The sequence below is a fragment of the Protopterus annectens genome, chromosome 1.part2 (assembly GCF_019279795.1).
Source record: "Protopterus annectens isolate FY-2018-M chromosome 1.part2, PAN1.0, whole genome shotgun sequence".
Classification (NCBI taxonomy): domain Eukaryota; kingdom Metazoa; phylum Chordata; order Ceratodontiformes; family Protopteridae; genus Protopterus; species Protopterus annectens.
The window spans coordinates 941233190-941252737 of record NC_056727.1 but is presented as its reverse complement, the minus strand read 5'-3'; the positions used below and the strand labels follow the sequence as shown (position 1 = coordinate 941252737).

Sequence of the window (19548 nt, the reverse complement as noted above, 5' to 3'; positions counted from 1 at the left end):
GTTTTAAATTGTGTGTGTTTGGTGCTAGCAATTTCTTTCCCAGGGAAAAAAATTGCTGTTTTGACCATTCGCAGTTTAGTGCGTTCAGTCTTTATGTGTCGCTGAAGAGGTGTTCAATGTAACACCTTTTCACGATTTTAATATAGACCCATATATACTTCTGTCTACCTTCTGTCACCTTAATCTTGCTGCTAATACTTTTTGGGGAGTTTTCATAGTATAGCTCAGACAGTGCTGCTTGCTTACCTGCTATCCTTTCCTCCAGACTCTCATTTCATTCTTTAGTTAGCTCATCTGGCTCCATCCCCTCCTCTTGGTTAAATAGTCTCCCACTTTGCTGCATCTCCTTTAATTTCTGCATTCTTGTCATCTCCAAATTCTTCCATTCCTTCCAATACATTCTTTCCCGTGACTGCAATTTCTTCATTTTTCCTACCCCTCTGCCAAACTTCCCTGTTCATTTAATAAAGTAGCTCTTACTGCTGTCACTCCCACCTGTGATACTATTTTCTTATTTTGTTGTCTGAGCCAGCCTGAGTTGAGCCTCCAGTGACTATCCACTGAGGTATGCCCCTCCATGGCAATCACTGCAGTGACCAAGGCATGGTCCAAGATTGGAATTGGGTAAGGGATCATCCCCCACACCATTTTCTCATGCTCTTTTGGGTATACCCTCTATCGAGTCTCAAAGAAGTATTGTGTTGAATCAAGCGGAATGTATATTGCTTGTTGTCCCTGCAGAGGTCTGCTATGTCTGTCAGACTATAGGTTTTCATAATCTTTTCCAAGGCTCTTCATTTGGTATTTAACTTATAGCTTCTGGGCACCCCACTCACATCTCCACACTTCGAAATTATATTCCAGTCTCCTGTTATCAAGCTTATCCCCAGCATAAAATTTATTATGTCCATCATTAAACTTTGTAGTTCTATGCATTGTTGCTTTCTCAACTGCCCCGCACTAATATGTGTCTTCCCTTGTCATCTCTCGTCCATCGCTCAACTCTAAAAGGCTCTCCTTTCTTTATTAACAATATCACTCCTCGTTTCCTTCCTTCTGTTGCACATGCATACTAACCGTCACTAAATTCCCTTCCAATCAGCGCATGTTCCTTTCCCTCTAGGGGAGTTTCATGTATGAGGGTTATTTGTGTCTCACTTCATCTAAGACATTCCAGAATCTTATTCATCTTGTTAACGTCACCCAAACCATTCATATTTCAGGTGGATAATCTTAACATAATTTTGTAGTTTTATTTGCTTTCCAGCTTACTAATAGTCCTAAGTATATATCATGTACTCTTCCCAAGACACTTTTGATTCTGTCCCTTTAAAAAATATTTTTTTCTTTACAGCAAAACAGAAACCAAAGTGCTACAAAACTTTTTAAAATCAAACCTAACTACATACAGGCAATTATGGATAGAATTGATATATTCTATTATAGCAGTGCACTTATGCTGTTTGAAGCTTTGTTAACTTTTTGTGTCTTTCTCCAGGTATTATATTCCCCCCATGCCCCCATCTTCCTTGTTTCCAGTTTTCCAGTTTATTACAAGACTATCATACCTGTGTGGGTTTTCCTCTCCAGCCAGTCTTCACTATTTTTTCTTTGTTATACTTAATAACTTTTATTTTCCCTCCCCTACGGTTTTTTAGTTAATATCGATTTCCCTTGATTTATGTACACCTGCATTACTGATTCCCAATATTGCTACTCGTATTACCTTGTTTCTGACTTGTTACTTCTCCCAGGTAGTCCACCCCTGGCCTGAGATGCATCTGTCTGCATTTTATAGATGTAGTAAACTGTTAAGCCTAGTTTAGTTGCTTTATGAAATATATAATGGATCTGAGATCCTGTCTTCACAAATCAGACTTTTCTGTGGGATTCAGCCACTATCTTTCTCTTACTACACATGGTTTAATATCACTACTTGTCATATTTTCTTTCTTTTTTCTTTTTTTGCTAAAGATAGGGGCTGCTTTCACGATATCTATGCTTTTGTCAAGCTTTATATACCAGTTTGCCTGTAACAGTTGCAAACAGTATTTCCCTCTGCTCTGTGTCCCCAGTGCAACAGCATTGATTTGTAGACATTCTAACAATAGCTATTGGTGTCCCACTCAGTTCATCATTTATGTTGTCTTATGATCCTCCCCATTACATAAGTTCATTAATAATCAGATGCTGGGGTGAGAGATTACCTTACCTATGTTTACATATATAGTAAGGCATATGCTTAGTACATGCATTCCTGTCTGTCTTTTAATTTAGTCTCAGTCTTTTCCGTATTAGGCCAATATCACAAATCTCAAACATATCAGTAATCTCAAATGTCCCACGAAATGTAAGAAATAAAAAGTCCGTAATGTTCGTTTAGTCTTCTTTTACCTGTTTCTCATCCAGTTGTGCTGCAGTTTCCACTTCATGAGCTGTCCTCAAGGATTTCTCTGTCTTTGTGGAAAGCCTGTCCATATCCATGATATTTCATTGCATCTTTCATCAGAACACTGGAAATGGCTTCCCTGGCCATCTTTCCCTTCCTATGGCAGCTGCTTCCAAACCGCTTTCTTTCCCTCTGGCTCATACCTCATCAGTCTGACTCAAATGTAGGTATTGTTTGTATTTATCCAGTTCCTCTGTTGCCACATCTGGGTAGATAAAGAATTTGACTCTGTTTCATGGCTACACAAAATCTCATTAGCACCTCTCTATTTCAAATATACTTTAATTTCCAGGTTAATCCCCCAACTAAATTCTCCCACTTCCCAATTTCCTCTTTATTTGCTTTACATTTAGAGCCATTGCCAAAGAAAATAAAGGACTCAAAAATTCAAGGATATAATTTGTATGGCAACCAAGAAAAGCTGGGTTTCTTTGCAGATGATATTAATTTGTACATCATAAACCCAGGAAAAGACATTTTGGTGTTGTGAAACATTTTGAGACAGTTTCAAGTCTTTTTGGGATATAAAATTAATATAGATAAAACAAAGGCTATAGCCATAAATTATATGCTCACACATGAATTGATTCAGCAAAACTAGAAGTATTCAGGAGTATGGATTAAAAAAGGTTGTGTTACGGCAGCTAAGGGTATTTGGGAAGAGATGAAACAAAAGATAATAGAAAAACTGAGAAACATGAATCTTTTGTTTATGGATATGGATAGTAAGATACAAGAAATCAAAATCTTTTAAGTCCCTATAGCTTTTTATACAGGTCAGGCATAGTTTTATCAACAATAGTAGTAGCTGTGGACAATAATTAATTAAGAGTTGAAGGAATTTATCTGGGAGGGGAAGAGGGCAAGAATTAAGTGAGATAAGTTAATCCTACCATTAGAAGAAGGAGGTTTATAGTTATCTGATTTGAAGGTAACTCTATACCTTCATTAAACCAAATACCCTATTTATGGGAGAATTTAACTACCCTTCTGTAGACTGGGAAACACACACTGCCTCATACTTGCAAGCACAATGATTCCTGGACTTTATTAACACAAATACCCTATTTTTATCAACAATAGGAATAGTTGTGGACAATTATTAATAAAGAGTTGAAGGAATTTATCTAGGAGGAGAAGCGGGCAAGAGTTAAGGGGGATAAGGTGATCTTCCGAATAGAAGAATGTGGTTTAGAGTTATCTGATTTGAAGGCAAATCTAAACCTTTACTAAACCAAATACCCTATTCATGGGAGATTTTAACTACCCCTCTATGGATTGGGAAACATAAACTGCCTCATACTAACAAGAACATTGATTCCTGGACTTTATTAACACAAATACCCTTGACTAGATAGTGTGCACACCCACCAGAAGTTCAAACATACTGGACATGGTACTTACCAATATGGAAGAGCACCCCCCCCCCCCTTGTCATGTCCTCACTAGTAAGTTTGGACCACAAACTTCTCTCCTTCAAAATGAAAATCAGCTTGGTGACCCCAGCAAATGGAGTAACAGTTAGGAACTATTCCAAAGCAAACTCCATCTATTAAGTGATAGTTTGTCAAGATTCAATGCCCCTCCCTACCCAGAGTTTATAGCAACCTATATGGAATTATCCACAGAGATCCTGTACAACTGTATAAATGGCTGCTGTACCTACTAGAAGTAAGCCCAAAACAAACTCTAAAAACAAAACAGGGAGTGGAATCCTAACCTTAACAGGGTATATAACAAAAGGAAAAAAGTCTTGGCTAAAATCAGGAAGAGCAACTCTCACAATGAGATGGATCCCTCTAATTAAACTAAAGAGAAAACTAAGAGGACTAATTAAGTCCAACAAGGCCAGTTATGAGGTCAAGATAGCTTCACAGGCTAAAGACAACCACAAGGCCTTCTACAGCTATGTTAAAAACCTCAAAGGTAGCACACAGCAGTGTGCTGAACTGGTGGTTAATGGTGCTACCTTCACTGAACAAAGTGACATAGCAAAGTTGCTGGCTGACAAATTTAGTTCAAAGTTCACATCCCACTTTCCCCACCTCTCCCTATGATATACTTACCAGCATAACCCCTCCGGCTATTAACAGGGAGCAGGTCCTAGCAGCGCTCACTAAGGCCAAAAACACAGCCTCAATGGGCCAAGACAATATCCTCGGATGACTCCTAAATAGCTTGAAACATAATCTGTCAGGACTACTTGAGTCACTTTTTAACTATATCCTCAAAAAAGGCTTTGTACTCAAGAATGGAGGACTGAAAAATTTATCCCACTTCACAAGTTTGGACCATCACCCAACCCTGGAAACTACATACCTATCAGTCTGACTTGTGTGATATGCAATGCCATGGAACAAATCATCATGGATATGATCAACATAGATCCTAGTATATACCTATGAACCCCTGAAGGGATAGTTTAGAGTTGTGCATTTAAAATATATATACATGACACAAGCAGAAGGTCATAATTCAAAATGAAAAGGGATGATGACAAAGTGGAGGAGTTCAAGAAATAAGAAGAGAATGGGGTTTTGGACACAGATCTTTAAGGAGAAGAATAAAAAACATGTGGTCTTTTATATTCAAAAAGTTGCAGAAAGTATTCAAAGTACTTAGCCAACAATAATGAAGAAAGGAGATTTTGCTAACAGATGACTGCAAGAAGGAATACAGAAAATACAGAAGAGGGGGCTAGAATTTACTGGAGAAAACTGTGAAAGGAACCAAGGTGTTAGGAGCAAATAATTAGAGGGACTGAATGGTAGTTGTTATAAAGGAAAAATATATATATAATGTATAATGTATGCAAATTGTAAAAGTGATAATTTAATAAAGGTGTTTAAACAAGTCTTAATCAGATTGGTGAGCAGACCTCAAATAAGAACTCTAACACAAAGAGAAAGGACAGATTGGTTAGCAACACAGACTTAAAGTGGTCTGATAAAGAGTGGAGGGAGCTGCAATGACTGTATTGGTTTTGTAAAGGTGTGTGCGGAGGGATTAGGAAGGAAGACTAACTTGTTTTGGATGTGGAATGTTTAACTGTGAATCACAGAAGGACATTAAACAGTGAGGTAGAAATGAATGAAGCGTGGGAGTCCATACAGTACTGGAGAGGGGGAAGGTGAGTGGGAGAATGGCTTTCCGGCAAACTTTTATAAATTAGTTATGGAGGACAAACAAAGGTAACAAGAAAGATACTTAAAAAGAAAAAAAGATTTAGGGTAAGATTTTCCAGAGTCAGTAGATATTGTGATTGTAACAGTTTTGTTAAAATGAAAGGCAAGGAGGGAAAACAAGGATTTACTGACAATTTCTTTGATTAATGGAGATGCAAGGATTTTTCTTAGGACTCTGGTGCAGGGGGTGAAATTTAAATGTATTCATCAGGAGCAAGCAGATGGTTTGTTATGTTGCATACATCAGAGGATAATTGGAGGTTAGTGCTGGGATGCATCTACTTCAGAACGACAAATACGCAAACTCTTGAATGCTCACATGAGCGAATAATCAGAAACTTGAAAGTGGTATTTTGGGATTGCAGTACAGTGAAGATCAGAATATTTGCCCTTTCCTCACTGTAGTGTGATCTTGGAGTAGGAATATATATTTAGCAGGGGGTGTGGGGGGCGGAGCCCCCCACAATACCAATTTTGAGTTTCTGATTATTCGCTCGTGAGCATTTGAGAGTTTGCGTTTTTGGTGTTCTGACATAGACCTGCTGGGATATATCAACTGAGTACAAAAATCAGGGGGACTCAGGCAGTGTTAATGGATATAAAAAATACCTTTCATTTTGTGAGAAGGGGATCTGTATAGAACTTATGGAAAATGAACAGTGAGTGTGTGGATTTGGGGTGTTTAAACTTTGTGCAGGAAATGACAATTAGGGTAGTGGTTATTGGGGTGTTAGCTCAGAAGGTACAGTAGGATAAAGGAACAAGGCCAAGCCAACTTCTGTCCTGTGATTATTTTTTTGTCATAGATGTGATAGCAAAACAAACTAGGCGTATCATAAAGGAAAGGGATATTGTGAGGGGGGGTTGCATTGAATTTCTATTCTCTGTTCATTGATAACTGTTTGATTTCTCTAAGAAATGTTGAGATCAGGCTCCAGGGGGATCTGATGGAATTTCATTAGTTTGGGGATAGGGCTGGTATGAGGAACTACAAAGATAAAGTGGAACTTCTGCCCTTCTGGGGAGAAGGATAAGTGAAGCAGGTTTAACATTAGTAAAAGGCACAGAAAAAAGTATTTAGGAATCAGGATATTTCCAAGTGTGAATAAGATGGCAAAGGAAAATGGGATGATTTGGTCTAAGAAGATGGGAAGCTAGCAGAATAAATGGTAGGGAATGCTCTATACTTTGTGGCTATGATGCATGTGGTTTTGATGATGGTACTGTGTTAAGTGCTATACTCAATAAGTCATCCATGTTTAAACTCAGCTTATCAATGTATAGAGGAGATGTAAGACACATACATAGAATTTGTGTCATGAAGGAAAACCGCCAGCATAGGTAAGTAGAGATTGATGGCTGATGGCAGGAATGGATGATCAGGTCTGCCAGACTTTCAGAAATATGTAGTGGTGGAAGATGTTATAGTGAAGGAGATTGTGGGTTTGTGGAAGAGTGAAAGAGGTAGTAAGGAGAAGGAATGATATTATCAATGGAGTGGAGTGTTGCAGCAGATAGCGGGTAGCCCAATGAGAGTGAAAGACTGGGGGACAAAGGGGGAAACAAAGGTTATGAACAAATTTGACGATCACTTTAAAATGTGGGCTGTTTGTGAGTGGGTGATAGGAAAACAGAGAGCTGCAAAGAATAAGGGTATTTGGAAAAGGGAGAAGGGATGATGCAAGATGTGGACGAAGGTACTGTGCAAGTCTGGCTTGGAGAGAGAGAGAGTACTGCAGGGTGTAGCAGGTAGTATAGGGGCATATAGAGAAGACAAGAGACATGAAGAGAAGAAAACTGAGGTTATTTACAGGTGTGTGTGTGGTAAGAGAGGTACACTAGGTTGGGTCTATATCACATAGTCGAAGTCTTATAACTTGGAACACGTAATGTTCAACACATTATGTTCGAAGTTACAAAACTTTGACTATGGATAAAAAAAAAAAAAAACAACGGAAAACAAAATAAACTGTTTTAAGCCGGGGGCAAGATAATTGTTTTCTTTCTTGCAGCATTTGATACTGGTGACCTCAGCGCCCATTATTACCATTTAAAAATCTGTTTTAATTAAAACATGCAGAACACTTTGCACATCAGTCCATACAATTACAGTTACTACATAACCAATATAAGTTAGCTGTATGCATATTAGCTGAGTGAAGTTTTTTTTTTTTTGAAATTAAAATTTTTTTAACAAATTTTGTAAATTATCCCATACAATAAAATAAGATGTTTTTCTGTTTGTTCTAGTCCTAATTGTGTTTATTTCCATATGGCACACTATATTCATAACATTTTTAAATTCATTGAACGAAGGAGGTGTATCTGAAATCCAGTTTCTAGTTATTATTTTCCTAGCCACTGCTAGAATAGACCATAACAAGGGAAGCTTAACCTTTTTAACACTTTGAGGTACAGGTGTGTTGAATAATATAAGAGATTTAGAAATAATGAAATTATCTGTAAAAAGAGCCTGCAAAAATTCATTAATTGACTTCCAGTATTCTTTCAATTTTATACAGTCATAAAACATATGAGCCCAGTCAGCATTAATTTCTACATTACATCTCTTACATAGATTATCTTTATTATTTATTTTATTCATCATCAAAGGTGTATAAAAGATCTATGTAAAATTTCCATGTATAAAATCTCCAGACAATGGAAGACGTAGTTCTATAAGCAGATTCCAATATATATTGTTTATCTTGTTGATTTGGTGGGTCCCCATTAATAGAAGTGAAATAATTCCAGTATGAATCTACACTGTAAAAAGTTTCTTGTCTGATAACTTTATGTATGTATGAAAGTTTACCTTTATCAGAAACTTTATGTTGTAAATTTAATATCAAGTAATCAATCAGTGTTGGAATAGATTCTTTAACAGTTATAGACATTAAATCTATTTTATTAATGAGATGTTGTCTAAAGGTCTGAACCTCTAACCAGCAAGTTTCTCTTAGATCAAATTCTTGTTTTAAGAAATCTAGATTTTTAACTTTATTATCAGATATCAACTGATACCAGTACTTTAGATCATTATCTATAGCTAAATGAGTTCCTTCAGAAGTAGATGACAAAAGCATACCCTGAGTATACATTATAGGAAATACAATAACATTCCATTCCCTATACTTAGGGTGCATGAATATAAAGTTACGATAACTAATAATAATATTTAATGGGTAACAAACCATATGTTTAGGTGTAATAGGTGAAGTACAAAATTCCTTTAGTAACCATAACATGGAGTTATTTACAATCATATTTTTATGTGTTAAGGAGATTTTCATGAAGTGTATATTAATTAGCTCCCAATAATCTTTCCATTTTGTGACATATGACTGATCTATTAATAAAGTAATAACTTTTACAATAGAAGAGATAGTATATAAATTAAAGTCTGGAAAAGAAATACCCCTTGAGACCAGCTATTAGTATGTTTCTTTAATGCAATCCTAGGTCTATTAGGTGCCCATAAGAAATTTAACATTAGTGTGTTCAGTTTCTTGATAATTATTTTTGTAGGTGGAAGTATTATTGATTGTATTAAGTATAAAATCTTGGGGAATATTATCATTTTAATAATTGTAAGTCTCTCCTCCATAGTAAAAAACATATTATTCCAGGTATTAAAAATATTTTGTATATTAAGAAAACAGGTATTATAATTATTATATATAATAGATTTAATATCTTTAGATAGTATTATACCTAAATAAGTTATCTGACCTGAACTGGGTACATATTTAGTAAAATCACTAATGAGAATATTTTTTCGTGTATATATAGGTAGTATTTTAGTTTTTTCTTCATTGAATATTAAACCAGAAATACTTTTAAAATTCATCATGTTATCAAATAGAGACTGTATAGAAGAATTAGATCCTGCAGCTGAGTGAAGTTTTGATACACAAAATCAACATTTCTTGACACCTCAATCACTGCCAGACAGCATTCATATTGCAGATAACAGCTATCCATCAGGAAAGAAAGAAAGAACAAACTGGGTATCACTGACACTGGTCTTGAACTAAGTTGTTTCTTAGTACTGTTTCACTTGCTTTGAACTACACAACAAACTAGCAAAATAGAAAGACTCTGGTTCCATTAGAAAAGTGTTCTAGCCATTTCAATACACTACCCCATCATATCCGCAACCATATCTTATTGTGCAGACAATGGTAGGACACATCTGGATGATGTATATCAGTTCTGTACGGTAGTCTGTATGTTTATCATAAAATTATTTATGTGCAATTTTATGAAACTACTTTGATTAATTGTAGAGAAGTAAGTAATAGATGTGCTTAAATGTATTGCGTCAAGTTTTTACCTACTTATCACCCATGATATTTATCCTAAAAACTGAATGAAGTCTTGAAAGATTTTATTGTGTTATTGTAACTTTTTAGATTCAAGTAGCCATTTCAAAATCTGCTAAAGAAAAGATGCGTCGAAAGCAGAAGGAAGAGTTCCAACAACTGCAGCGTGAGAAGGTTCAGCTGAAGGGAGAGCCACCATGCATTGAAAATAACACTGTAACTTATGAAGGTATGGCTTGGTGAGTCTGAATAAAATATTAACTCAGAAAGTTTAATATCAAAGTTGACCAATGTAAAGTGGGTGCCCCAGTACTTGGATCTTGGTATGACGATTCAGTACTTATACACTGTACTCAGTTGTTGGTTAAGAGGCTTTACTGCTGACGTTAAATTAAAAGAACAGTAATGCAAGCGAATGGAATAGGAACCGCTAAGACGAATTCCACAAAGAGTGTAAATGATGTATCGAAATAGCTTATGACAAGTTTAAATGTGGCAGATGGAATATGATGTTTCTCAGCTGGATCCAATAAGGAAATAGAAGTTATGAGAAAGGTTTTATATCAGATGATTTAAAATACAGCAAAGCCCTGTAATCATGACTTAATGTTGTTAATAAATCTATGACAACAAACACCTAGTTCATGAACATCAGAGAAAATTTTCTGACCGGATCAGCAAATTTCAATCCCTATTTAAACACTGCATACAGTTTCAGCACGAAAAAAAAAAAAAAGAGCTCTTTTTAGGGTTGCCACCTTTTCAAATTGCAGTGGGACATTTTCTGGACACACATCAGATTTTACAGGCCGACACATACCCACGGTCAGTACAAAGGATAGAACTTTACTTTTTTGCCTAAATAAAAGCTTATTCTTGTAGCAGTTTAGTTGCTTATTCTGTTTCTTGTAACATTTAGGTATTTTAGATACATAAATAACTATTTTATGCAACTATTACATAAAATATGGGACATAATTATGTCCTACAATCTCAGGACATTTGCCATTTTTAATGTTTTTTGTCAGGACACAACTGCCCAAAGAGGGACTGTCCCTCGCAAAGTGGGACAGGTGGTAACCCTAGCTCTTTTGCTTTGTTTACTAAAGAAGCTGTTTTGCTTTGTTTACTATCATGTTACCAGAGACCATCAGACTGAGGACATTAGTCCCATGATGATTGCATTGTTAAATTTTCAATGTCAAAGCCCGGAATATCAGTCTCCAAGATTTACTCACCTGTAGGACCCACGATAGAGTTCGTTTCTGAATCTGCACTAGTAATGAGGTTTGCTATTCAATATATTTCAGGCTTGTAGGCTCAAATTTTATAATCTAATGGTCCTCCAATAATGGTCCACATTAGCATGATAGTAAATATCGTTGCTTTTATTTATCTTTTGTTTATGAGCTGTGAAGTAAAATGTCAAAAGTAGACACCTGTGAAGCAGGCAAGTAATAAATTATATCATATATTGAAAAATGGTATTACCCTACAAAAATTGCTTGCTGATAATATAAACAATTAAAACACAGACCGTTTCTTACTTAGACATATACTAAGATCAAATGGACAAGCCAGCACCATGGGGTAGAGGCATAAAGCCCTGACTGTGACCCAGGTGAACTGGGTTTGATTAGTGGCTCAGGCATCTGAGGTGCTGGCATGGAGGATGGGTGTGCCCATCCCTGGAGAGGAGTAAGGGCCAGTGGGTGTCTCCTGCAACAATCCCTGGTGAAGGCCAAGGACATAGCTTTGAGGGGGCATGGTACAAGGAGGGGAAGGGTGAGCAACTGTGGAGGCAGGGGTGATATACCCCGATGTCCCCATTGCATGCCCATCCCTCAGATGAAACCCATGTAACTGCATAAAAGGAGGGGATTAAGGTGGAGATCATCTAAGAAGAATCCCCCCAGTTGAAGGCAACAGCAAGATCTCCCAGGACATCTCTAGACTTTGCACCAGCCCCAGGCTTAATTGCAGAAAGTCCAGGTGCATAAAAGAAGAAGGAACTGGCAGACCTGGGGTGGAAGTGGTGCACTGGGGTAGGTACTGTAGGATGAAACAGGGGTGCAAGAAAGTGCTCAACCCCCCCCCCCCAGATTGGACACATAAAGTGTATATGATGGTGCCGACCAGTCTGCATTAACAAAAACTCACCGTCCACTGATACTGGGGAGGGGTACCCTTTATTGTACACAGGTGCTTCCTGCCTACACTTGGTACCATGAAAAGAATGGTGCACATACAAATGAGGTTGTACCTCTTGCAAATTGATATTGTCCTAGCCAGGATGTCACACTGAATGACTAGCTGGTTGCACCAGGAGCATTTTATCACTGAGAAAATCTGGTGGTAAGGTATTTTCCCACTATTCATGGGACAATGTACTGCTTGCTTGTTTAATTTTCCTCTTACTCCTGCTTTACAGATTCCCTAGTACACATAAAATACATCCTCTGGATGACTTGTATCTTATGGCTGCTTTTGATCCCTCAGCACATATAAACAAATATTCAAGACTGGGGCCAGTCTCATTCAACTTATGAATGACTGAGTTTCCTGTGGAGAAGGCATTCTGGGGCAGCAAGTTTGCTGATGACTCAAAAATTGGATCTCTTGTGAAGTCAGTTAAAGATCAATCAAGAATTCAGAGGTCCACTGATAATCTATATTAATGGTTTAGGAGTAGCCATAAGGAATTTACTATCAATAAAATGATGGTTATTCATTCTGGAACAAGTAACTCTTGTTATTACTATGCACTGAGCAATGTAATTCTCAGCAGTGAAATTGTAGATCGCAGGATTACCTGTGAAGGTAACATAATTATTGTTAGTAGGAAATGCTGCTCTACTTTATGCTACATTCCCATGACGGCTAAAAGGGTTCTTCCACTCTACAAGGTGATAGGTAGACCTTACACTGAAAATTGTTCTTCAGCTTGTATGCACAATAGATCTCAACTGGTAAGATTGGAGAAAATCCAAAAATATTTCACTAGGCAAATCAATTGGATCAGATATCAGATTTGTGGCTTGATTTGGGGTAACCTGGTTTTAATTTACAAATGTTTGAAAAATGCTTCACTGGCAGTTTCCATAGGGATCGAGTTTAGTTTTAACCATCCTGGAGTATGAAACTCTGGTCTCACTGTTAAATATCCAGTTTTCAGAACTGGCTTGGGGAGAATATCTTATCTTGGGATAGCAGGTGCTTTATGAAATGGTTTACCACTACAAATAACAACCTGGAAATATTTCAAAGCACAGTAGATAACTATTTTGAAAGTTTTTTTTCACATCCACTAACTGCTGACAAACTCAAGTAAGGTTTCCTTCAGTGTTTTGAGTTTGAGATATCAACACATAGAACATTGAACATTATCTACCAGTAATGATCCTCTGTCAATTGTTTCCAGTTCCTCGATATAGCTGAATAAAAAGACCATCATTTGGGGTCTAATATCACCCTGACCACTGTGCCTCAAAACTTTTGAATGACAAGAAATTTAACTAGGTAGAGCCGTAGAATGCTCCCCACCTTTGTGGGTATTGAAAACTTCCTCCTTGTGTAACAGAGAGTTGGGAAGTTGAACAGCCTACATTTATCTCTGTCCAGCATGTGACCTCTGTTTGTGCTTGCATATGTATTGTGCACATGCTCATTCAACTTAAACATGCTCTTTCAGAAGTCAGTCAGTGGTTTACTACAGGGGAGTAAGGAAATCCATACCAGACAATAGTTTTAACATTTACTACCCTTGACTTTCCTGGTTCGCAGGGCACCTTATTTATTCTTCCTAAACAGTAGTAATAATATGCAGTGATAAAAGGTATTTCTGTCTTTTTTTTTCTTACTGCAGCACTGGAGTATGTGAAAAGTAACTCACTTTTCAATCTTTTCAATGTTCTTTTAACTATGACATGTTTCTAATGAAGAAGAAAGACAATAGCTTTCATGTGAGAACCAAATGAATTAAGATTTGTTGTGAAAAGACTCATGCATTGTCCACCCACTTTTGACTTTTTGATTTCTTTTGATGATGCTCTATCAGTTTTCATAAGGCTTGATGTTTCTAGTGCATTCCTCCTGCAGTAGCGGAGTATGCTGTTGACGTGGGCAACTGCTGCAGCCAGTTTACTGGCCCTGATACATAGTCACTCTCCTCTGTCTGGCTGCCAAATCTTATGACTTATCTGATATCATATGAGGACATGCACATTATTTTTATGGGAACCATTCTAAAATGCAAATACTATAATTTTCAACAGCCTCAGACACTTGTAACTAAGAAAGCTGACATTTTCAACCACTGCTTTTGCCCTTTCTTCAAGGTATAGTGACCATGGAAGTAGTCTGCATAGAAGCAAAGGGTATTAGGGCTTAGTTTATATAGAAGTATGGCATATGGAGGTAAAGCCCCTCATGGGAGTTGCAAAGGACACACCCCTCTTCCAGTGCAATACGTAGGAGGTATTTCTTACTGTCCAGAAGTTTCTTATTTTCTCTTGCTTCATTAACAAGTTATACAACTAGCATAAAGATCTTGATATTATCTTCTATACACAGTAAACAAGAAAGAAGTGATGTCTTTTCATTGTATGTTTTAATAGACCTGTTTGTCTTGGCACCATAAGTTGTGACACTGAAAGATGAAAGATGTATAACAAAACCTTCTATGAATTTCTATTATTCTAGTTATGTCAATTATGTTGCTGTACTTTTTGGGCTCCTTTGATTTGAACCTCTAATTTTGGAGAGGTTCATCCTATGCAACAGCTTTTAGTGCACAATCCAAACCATATCCAAGAATTACACAATTCTTAGAGGTGCCCTAACTCCCTGGAGTAGTGTGACACAATACTGAATACCTAGATGAGTCCAGGTGTGCAGCAAGTATGTAAATTAGGATCCGCAGCATAATTTATGATTCACAAACATGGGAAATGCAAAGTAGATAATGGGGTTGCTGATGAAATTTACATTTGGACAACTGCAGTCTAATGTTATAAAAAACATGACTGCCAGACCAAGTTGACCTCTTTTTGGTATTGTATTCTGCTGAATTTGGTTGAACAACAGCATCAGACAAGCAGCCCTGTTCTACTACTGTGTCTGTCTGAATCTTCATTTGGAGCCACCAAATATGGCACACCATCCATAGCACGTGAGTATGATAACTACACACTGTAGCTCCATGAACCAAAATGATGCCACAGACCCGCAGTCAGCAGGATCTGCACTGAGTGGATCCCATTATCTGCATGTTATGTACTCAGCTCCACAGCCATAGCAATGGTGCCTGAAGTATTCATGGATCACAATGTACCACACTGCTAACTAGGACTGCTTCATGCCTTGTATAATAGAGCACCACTTTGTAGAGCATGTTTTAAATGTATAGTTTTGCACATTTTTCCAGTAAACAATGAAACAACATATGAACCAATAATGACAAAACTGCCCAATTCAGAACATTTCAACCATAAAAGGCCACTCAAACTTCTGCCATTACAATCCGCCAATATCAGTCAATATGCACAATCTCAGCAGAAGTAAAAGTCATCTGAATAATTCCACATTCATGAGATGTGTAACTAATGAAAAGGTTGCTGCTAGCAAACAACTTTATAGTTCAGTGTTTCATTTACAAAACTCAGTGCTTGCTGACATTGAAGAATAAATTGCCTACTTATGTTATGTTAAAAAATGGTAAGCTGGTAATATTGGATGGATGGCAAACTGAAGACAGGTTCATAGTTACTAGGTATCTCATCCAAAGGAGGACATATTCAGGAGTAAAGCACCCCACCCCCTGAAAATGCAACACAGTATCAGCAATCCACATCCATGCTGTGGGAGTAGAACCTGCAGCCTTCTGCATTAAAATGCAAGTATGTTACCTGTTGTGCTACTGCTTTAAACTACTTTAAAGCACTAGTGATACCATTTGCTAAATAAAACAGTTACACATTATACACAGACATAGCGTGAGCGGCAGTAAACGTCTCTTCCCTTAAAGCTCACAATTCCTTGAAAACGCACTTGAAACTAAATTCTTTTAAAAATTTACCTGAAACTCAGTTTCTTGAAAATGCAGCTTGGTAGTTAGAGTAGAGAGGATTCAGGCTGTTGTTTACTGTAGCTAAGGTACAGGGTTAGAGCCTAAACAAATTAACACCTGCTAACCCTAACTAGGGCATTTTACTCTGTCACACACATACCTCAACCTCTTAGTGCAAGAAATCTGGACAGACCCTAAAATAAATAGGGACAGACTATAAATATTGCTCTCATGAACTTAGAAAATTGCTAAAATAACAGGATTTCTGTTAGTATGCAGTTTTCTACTCTAAAGCATTATAAGTCTAAAACTCAAATGTCTGTCATATTTAGCAACTTCAATCATTTTATGAGGAACACACGAACATATGGGGCAAAAATCTTGACATTCTGCAAAAACCTGGACAGTTGAAGGGTATGCTACCTGCATCTTACACACACACACACACACACACACACACACACACACACACACACACACACACACACACACACACACACACACACACACATACTCTCAACCTCTTCAGAACAAGAAATCTAGACAAAGCCTGTCATAATGTGTGTGTGGGGGGGGGGGGGGGGGAGGCCAAAATGAAAGACACATTTTAAATATTTTGCTTATAAACTTAGAAAGCTGATAGAACAATTTTTGCAGTAGTATGGATTTTCTGAAGCATATGAAGTCTAAAGCTCAAATGCCTTCCATTATTTTCTGACTCTAGTCCTCAATGATTTGCCAGGGATTTGCCAGAAAAACACCATTTTATGAGGAAACAGACCAAATAAGGCAAAAATCTGGACATTCTGTGAAAATCTGGACAGTTGACAGCTCTCAACAGGAACAGCTTCTTATTCAACCTTGAACAGAAAATAAATACCTTCAGGGTATTTCAACAAGATCATCTGGATCAGCTCTGCAGTAATTTCTATTAGCTGGAAAAAGGGAGAGAAAGCATACCCATACAGTGACCAACATAAATCCAGGACCTGTCTTACTTGGAGGGAACAGAACAGTTGTTTAAATTTCCCTCCAAGTTCTAATTGCTGGCAGAAAACACAGGCAAGTGAGCAGCTGCTCAGTGTCAGCCGCAAACGTGGAAGTTGTTCCTTCATCTTCTCTAAAAACTCAAGGCAAACAGCTTCTTAGCTGTAAATGTGGAAATTAAGCTGCTCAGCTGCAAACAGGGAAGTTTCTTTTTTTTTCTTAATAAATTGTGGATGAACGGTGTAACTTTTCTTTTTTCATTTACAAAGTTACTTGTGGATGATGCTTGAAATCCAGGTGGGTGCAAGTGAGTTTGCGGAGCCCTAGAATTTATCATACACATACCCAGGAGTTCATGGACCCCATTTTTGGAAACATGGGACTATAGCATGTAGGCATTGTCAATAATAAAATATTTTGTACATCATTCACTGCTGGATTTGAATATTTCTTGGCTTCTGTACAAAATGATTTTCCTTAATACACAGCCATCTTATTTATATAACAGTTCTGTGTGACACACTCGCGCGTGTACACACACACACACACACACACACACACACACACACACACACACACACACACACACACACACACACACGCAAATATCATCTTTCTCTCCAGCAAAGCACTCAGTTTCTAAATGGATAAAAATTTCATTTATTTGCAGAAGTAACTGGGAGTGTTCATGACAGCATATCTGCCAACCAACCTTTCCTCTCTCATGCATTCTATGTCATGCATTATTATACATCACTGTCAGCATCAAAGACTATGTTTGAGTAGTTTACTTAGGGAAGTTAAATCTAAACAAAACTAGACTGAAATTGTATATTTAACTTCAGAACCTTTATATGTTTGAAAAGAACACTCTTTGGTGAAGAGTCTACTAGATGGATTAGAATTAATATGGAATGACATCTTTGGGCCAGTTTGAGACAGTTCACATTTCTATATTTAGGCGATTTAATTTCATCTGTTTATTTGTGTTAATCCAGGGGGTAACTACCTCTTCCTCCATAAGCAGGCTTTGCATTCTGCCTCTGTTCAGGAACAGCAGGAAATCAGGCTGAATTATAACTTATCTAATTCTTGAATGACTTGTCATCCTGAAGAAAAGCAGATTATCAGTGATACTCCAGGTTGTGGCTAAACTTCCTACCCTGATTACGTCTTCATTACCCTCATTACCAGCTGTGACCTGGGCATAACACAGCAGCACTGTGAAACAGAGATAATTCGACTATGCCCTTATTACTGTTGCTGAATGTCAGTTCAGAAAAGTATAGTTTGGAAGAGCAATGATAAGCTGATGTGTGCAGCGTAAGGCTGGATTTTCTCAATCAGAAGAGGGATTCACAACAGGTGCTTGAATCCCAAGCACTCGAAAACCACCATCTTGAAGCTGGGGACCCGACCTCTTCATACCTTGGCTAGGCTGCTGCTCATGCTTGAACTCAAATATTAGTTCCGCCAAGTGGCCATGGGGAGAGAGCACTGCTCAAACTCCAATATAAGTTCAGAAAACCAGCTGTGGGGAAGGAGCCGGGGGTTAGGATTAGGGAGTATGGTTGGCATTTTAAGTTCAGGGAGTGGAAAGGGAGATTTAGGGTTAGAAACTGGGGAATTTAGGTTTGTGGGAGAGACTTGAAGTTTTAGGGAGTGCTTGGGGACTTTAAGGTTAGGCAGGGGGAGTAGAGGTTTAGGGTAAGGGACTGAGGAGTCGGGCTGGGAACCTGGTGGGAGTTTTAGGTTTAGGGTTTAAATTCTGGTAGGGCTATGTGGTTTATAGGATCAGGTGTTGGGAGAGCTAAGTAGAAATGACTAATCAGACTAGTGGGAATTAGAGCACTTCCTTTTTCGAGCAAGTGGCAGCAAGCAGGTGTACCATGAGCTATTAGCAAATGAGCACCTGTAGTAAATTCCGTGAGGAGAGGTATATTTGTTTAAAGCACATTGGAGCTAACAAGCACAGAACGGCTTTCCCCATAAGAGAATGAGCCTCTGAAGAATGTACTGAAAGAATTAAAAAAAATTTAGCACATCAACAAAATTTTGAAACATCTGATCATAAAGCAGATTGCAGTGATGCAATCTTTTGTCAGCCAGCCCCCTGAAGTTCAATGTTCAGACCTCAAATCACTTAAAAATGTGCTGGCTGTAAATGTTCCTTGGAAAAAAAATGCAGATAACTTGGGCAATCTACACAGATAAAGGTAAAAGGTCCGGGAAGCAGCTAGTTAAAAGTTTACAAGTCTGAGTGTTAGAGCAATTGAAATTATAGTGAAAATGAGAGCTTCCTGTATGCATACAACAGCCATGATACAGAGGTTTGCTGGCGGTTGTACAGAGTTGTCCAAGGTACTGCCCATTCTATTTCCCAAAATCTCAATGTGGCCTTTCTAAATCAGGCTAATATACCTGCTTTTAGCATTATTAATTTCTTGAAAAAAAAAAAAAACACCTTCACTTGACCTAAAGCAGTTCAAGACCTTATTCACCATAAAACTGCAAAGCTGCATGGTATTTGACAAA

At 37.7% G+C, this 19548-nt stretch overlaps 1 protein-coding gene across 1 annotated transcript in view; it reads left to right on the top strand.

Moving 5' to 3' along the window:
- TOGARAM2 (TOG array regulator of axonemal microtubules 2) overlaps window positions 1–19548 on the top strand; it is a 1500446-nt gene that overhangs the window by 785765 nt on the left and 695133 nt on the right. Inside the window, exon 9 of the mRNA XM_044059883.1 lies at window positions 10050–10188. Coding sequence (XP_043915818.1) covers window positions 10050–10188 — 139 coding nt within the window. The remainder of the gene's footprint in view (window positions 1–10049; window positions 10189–19548) is intronic.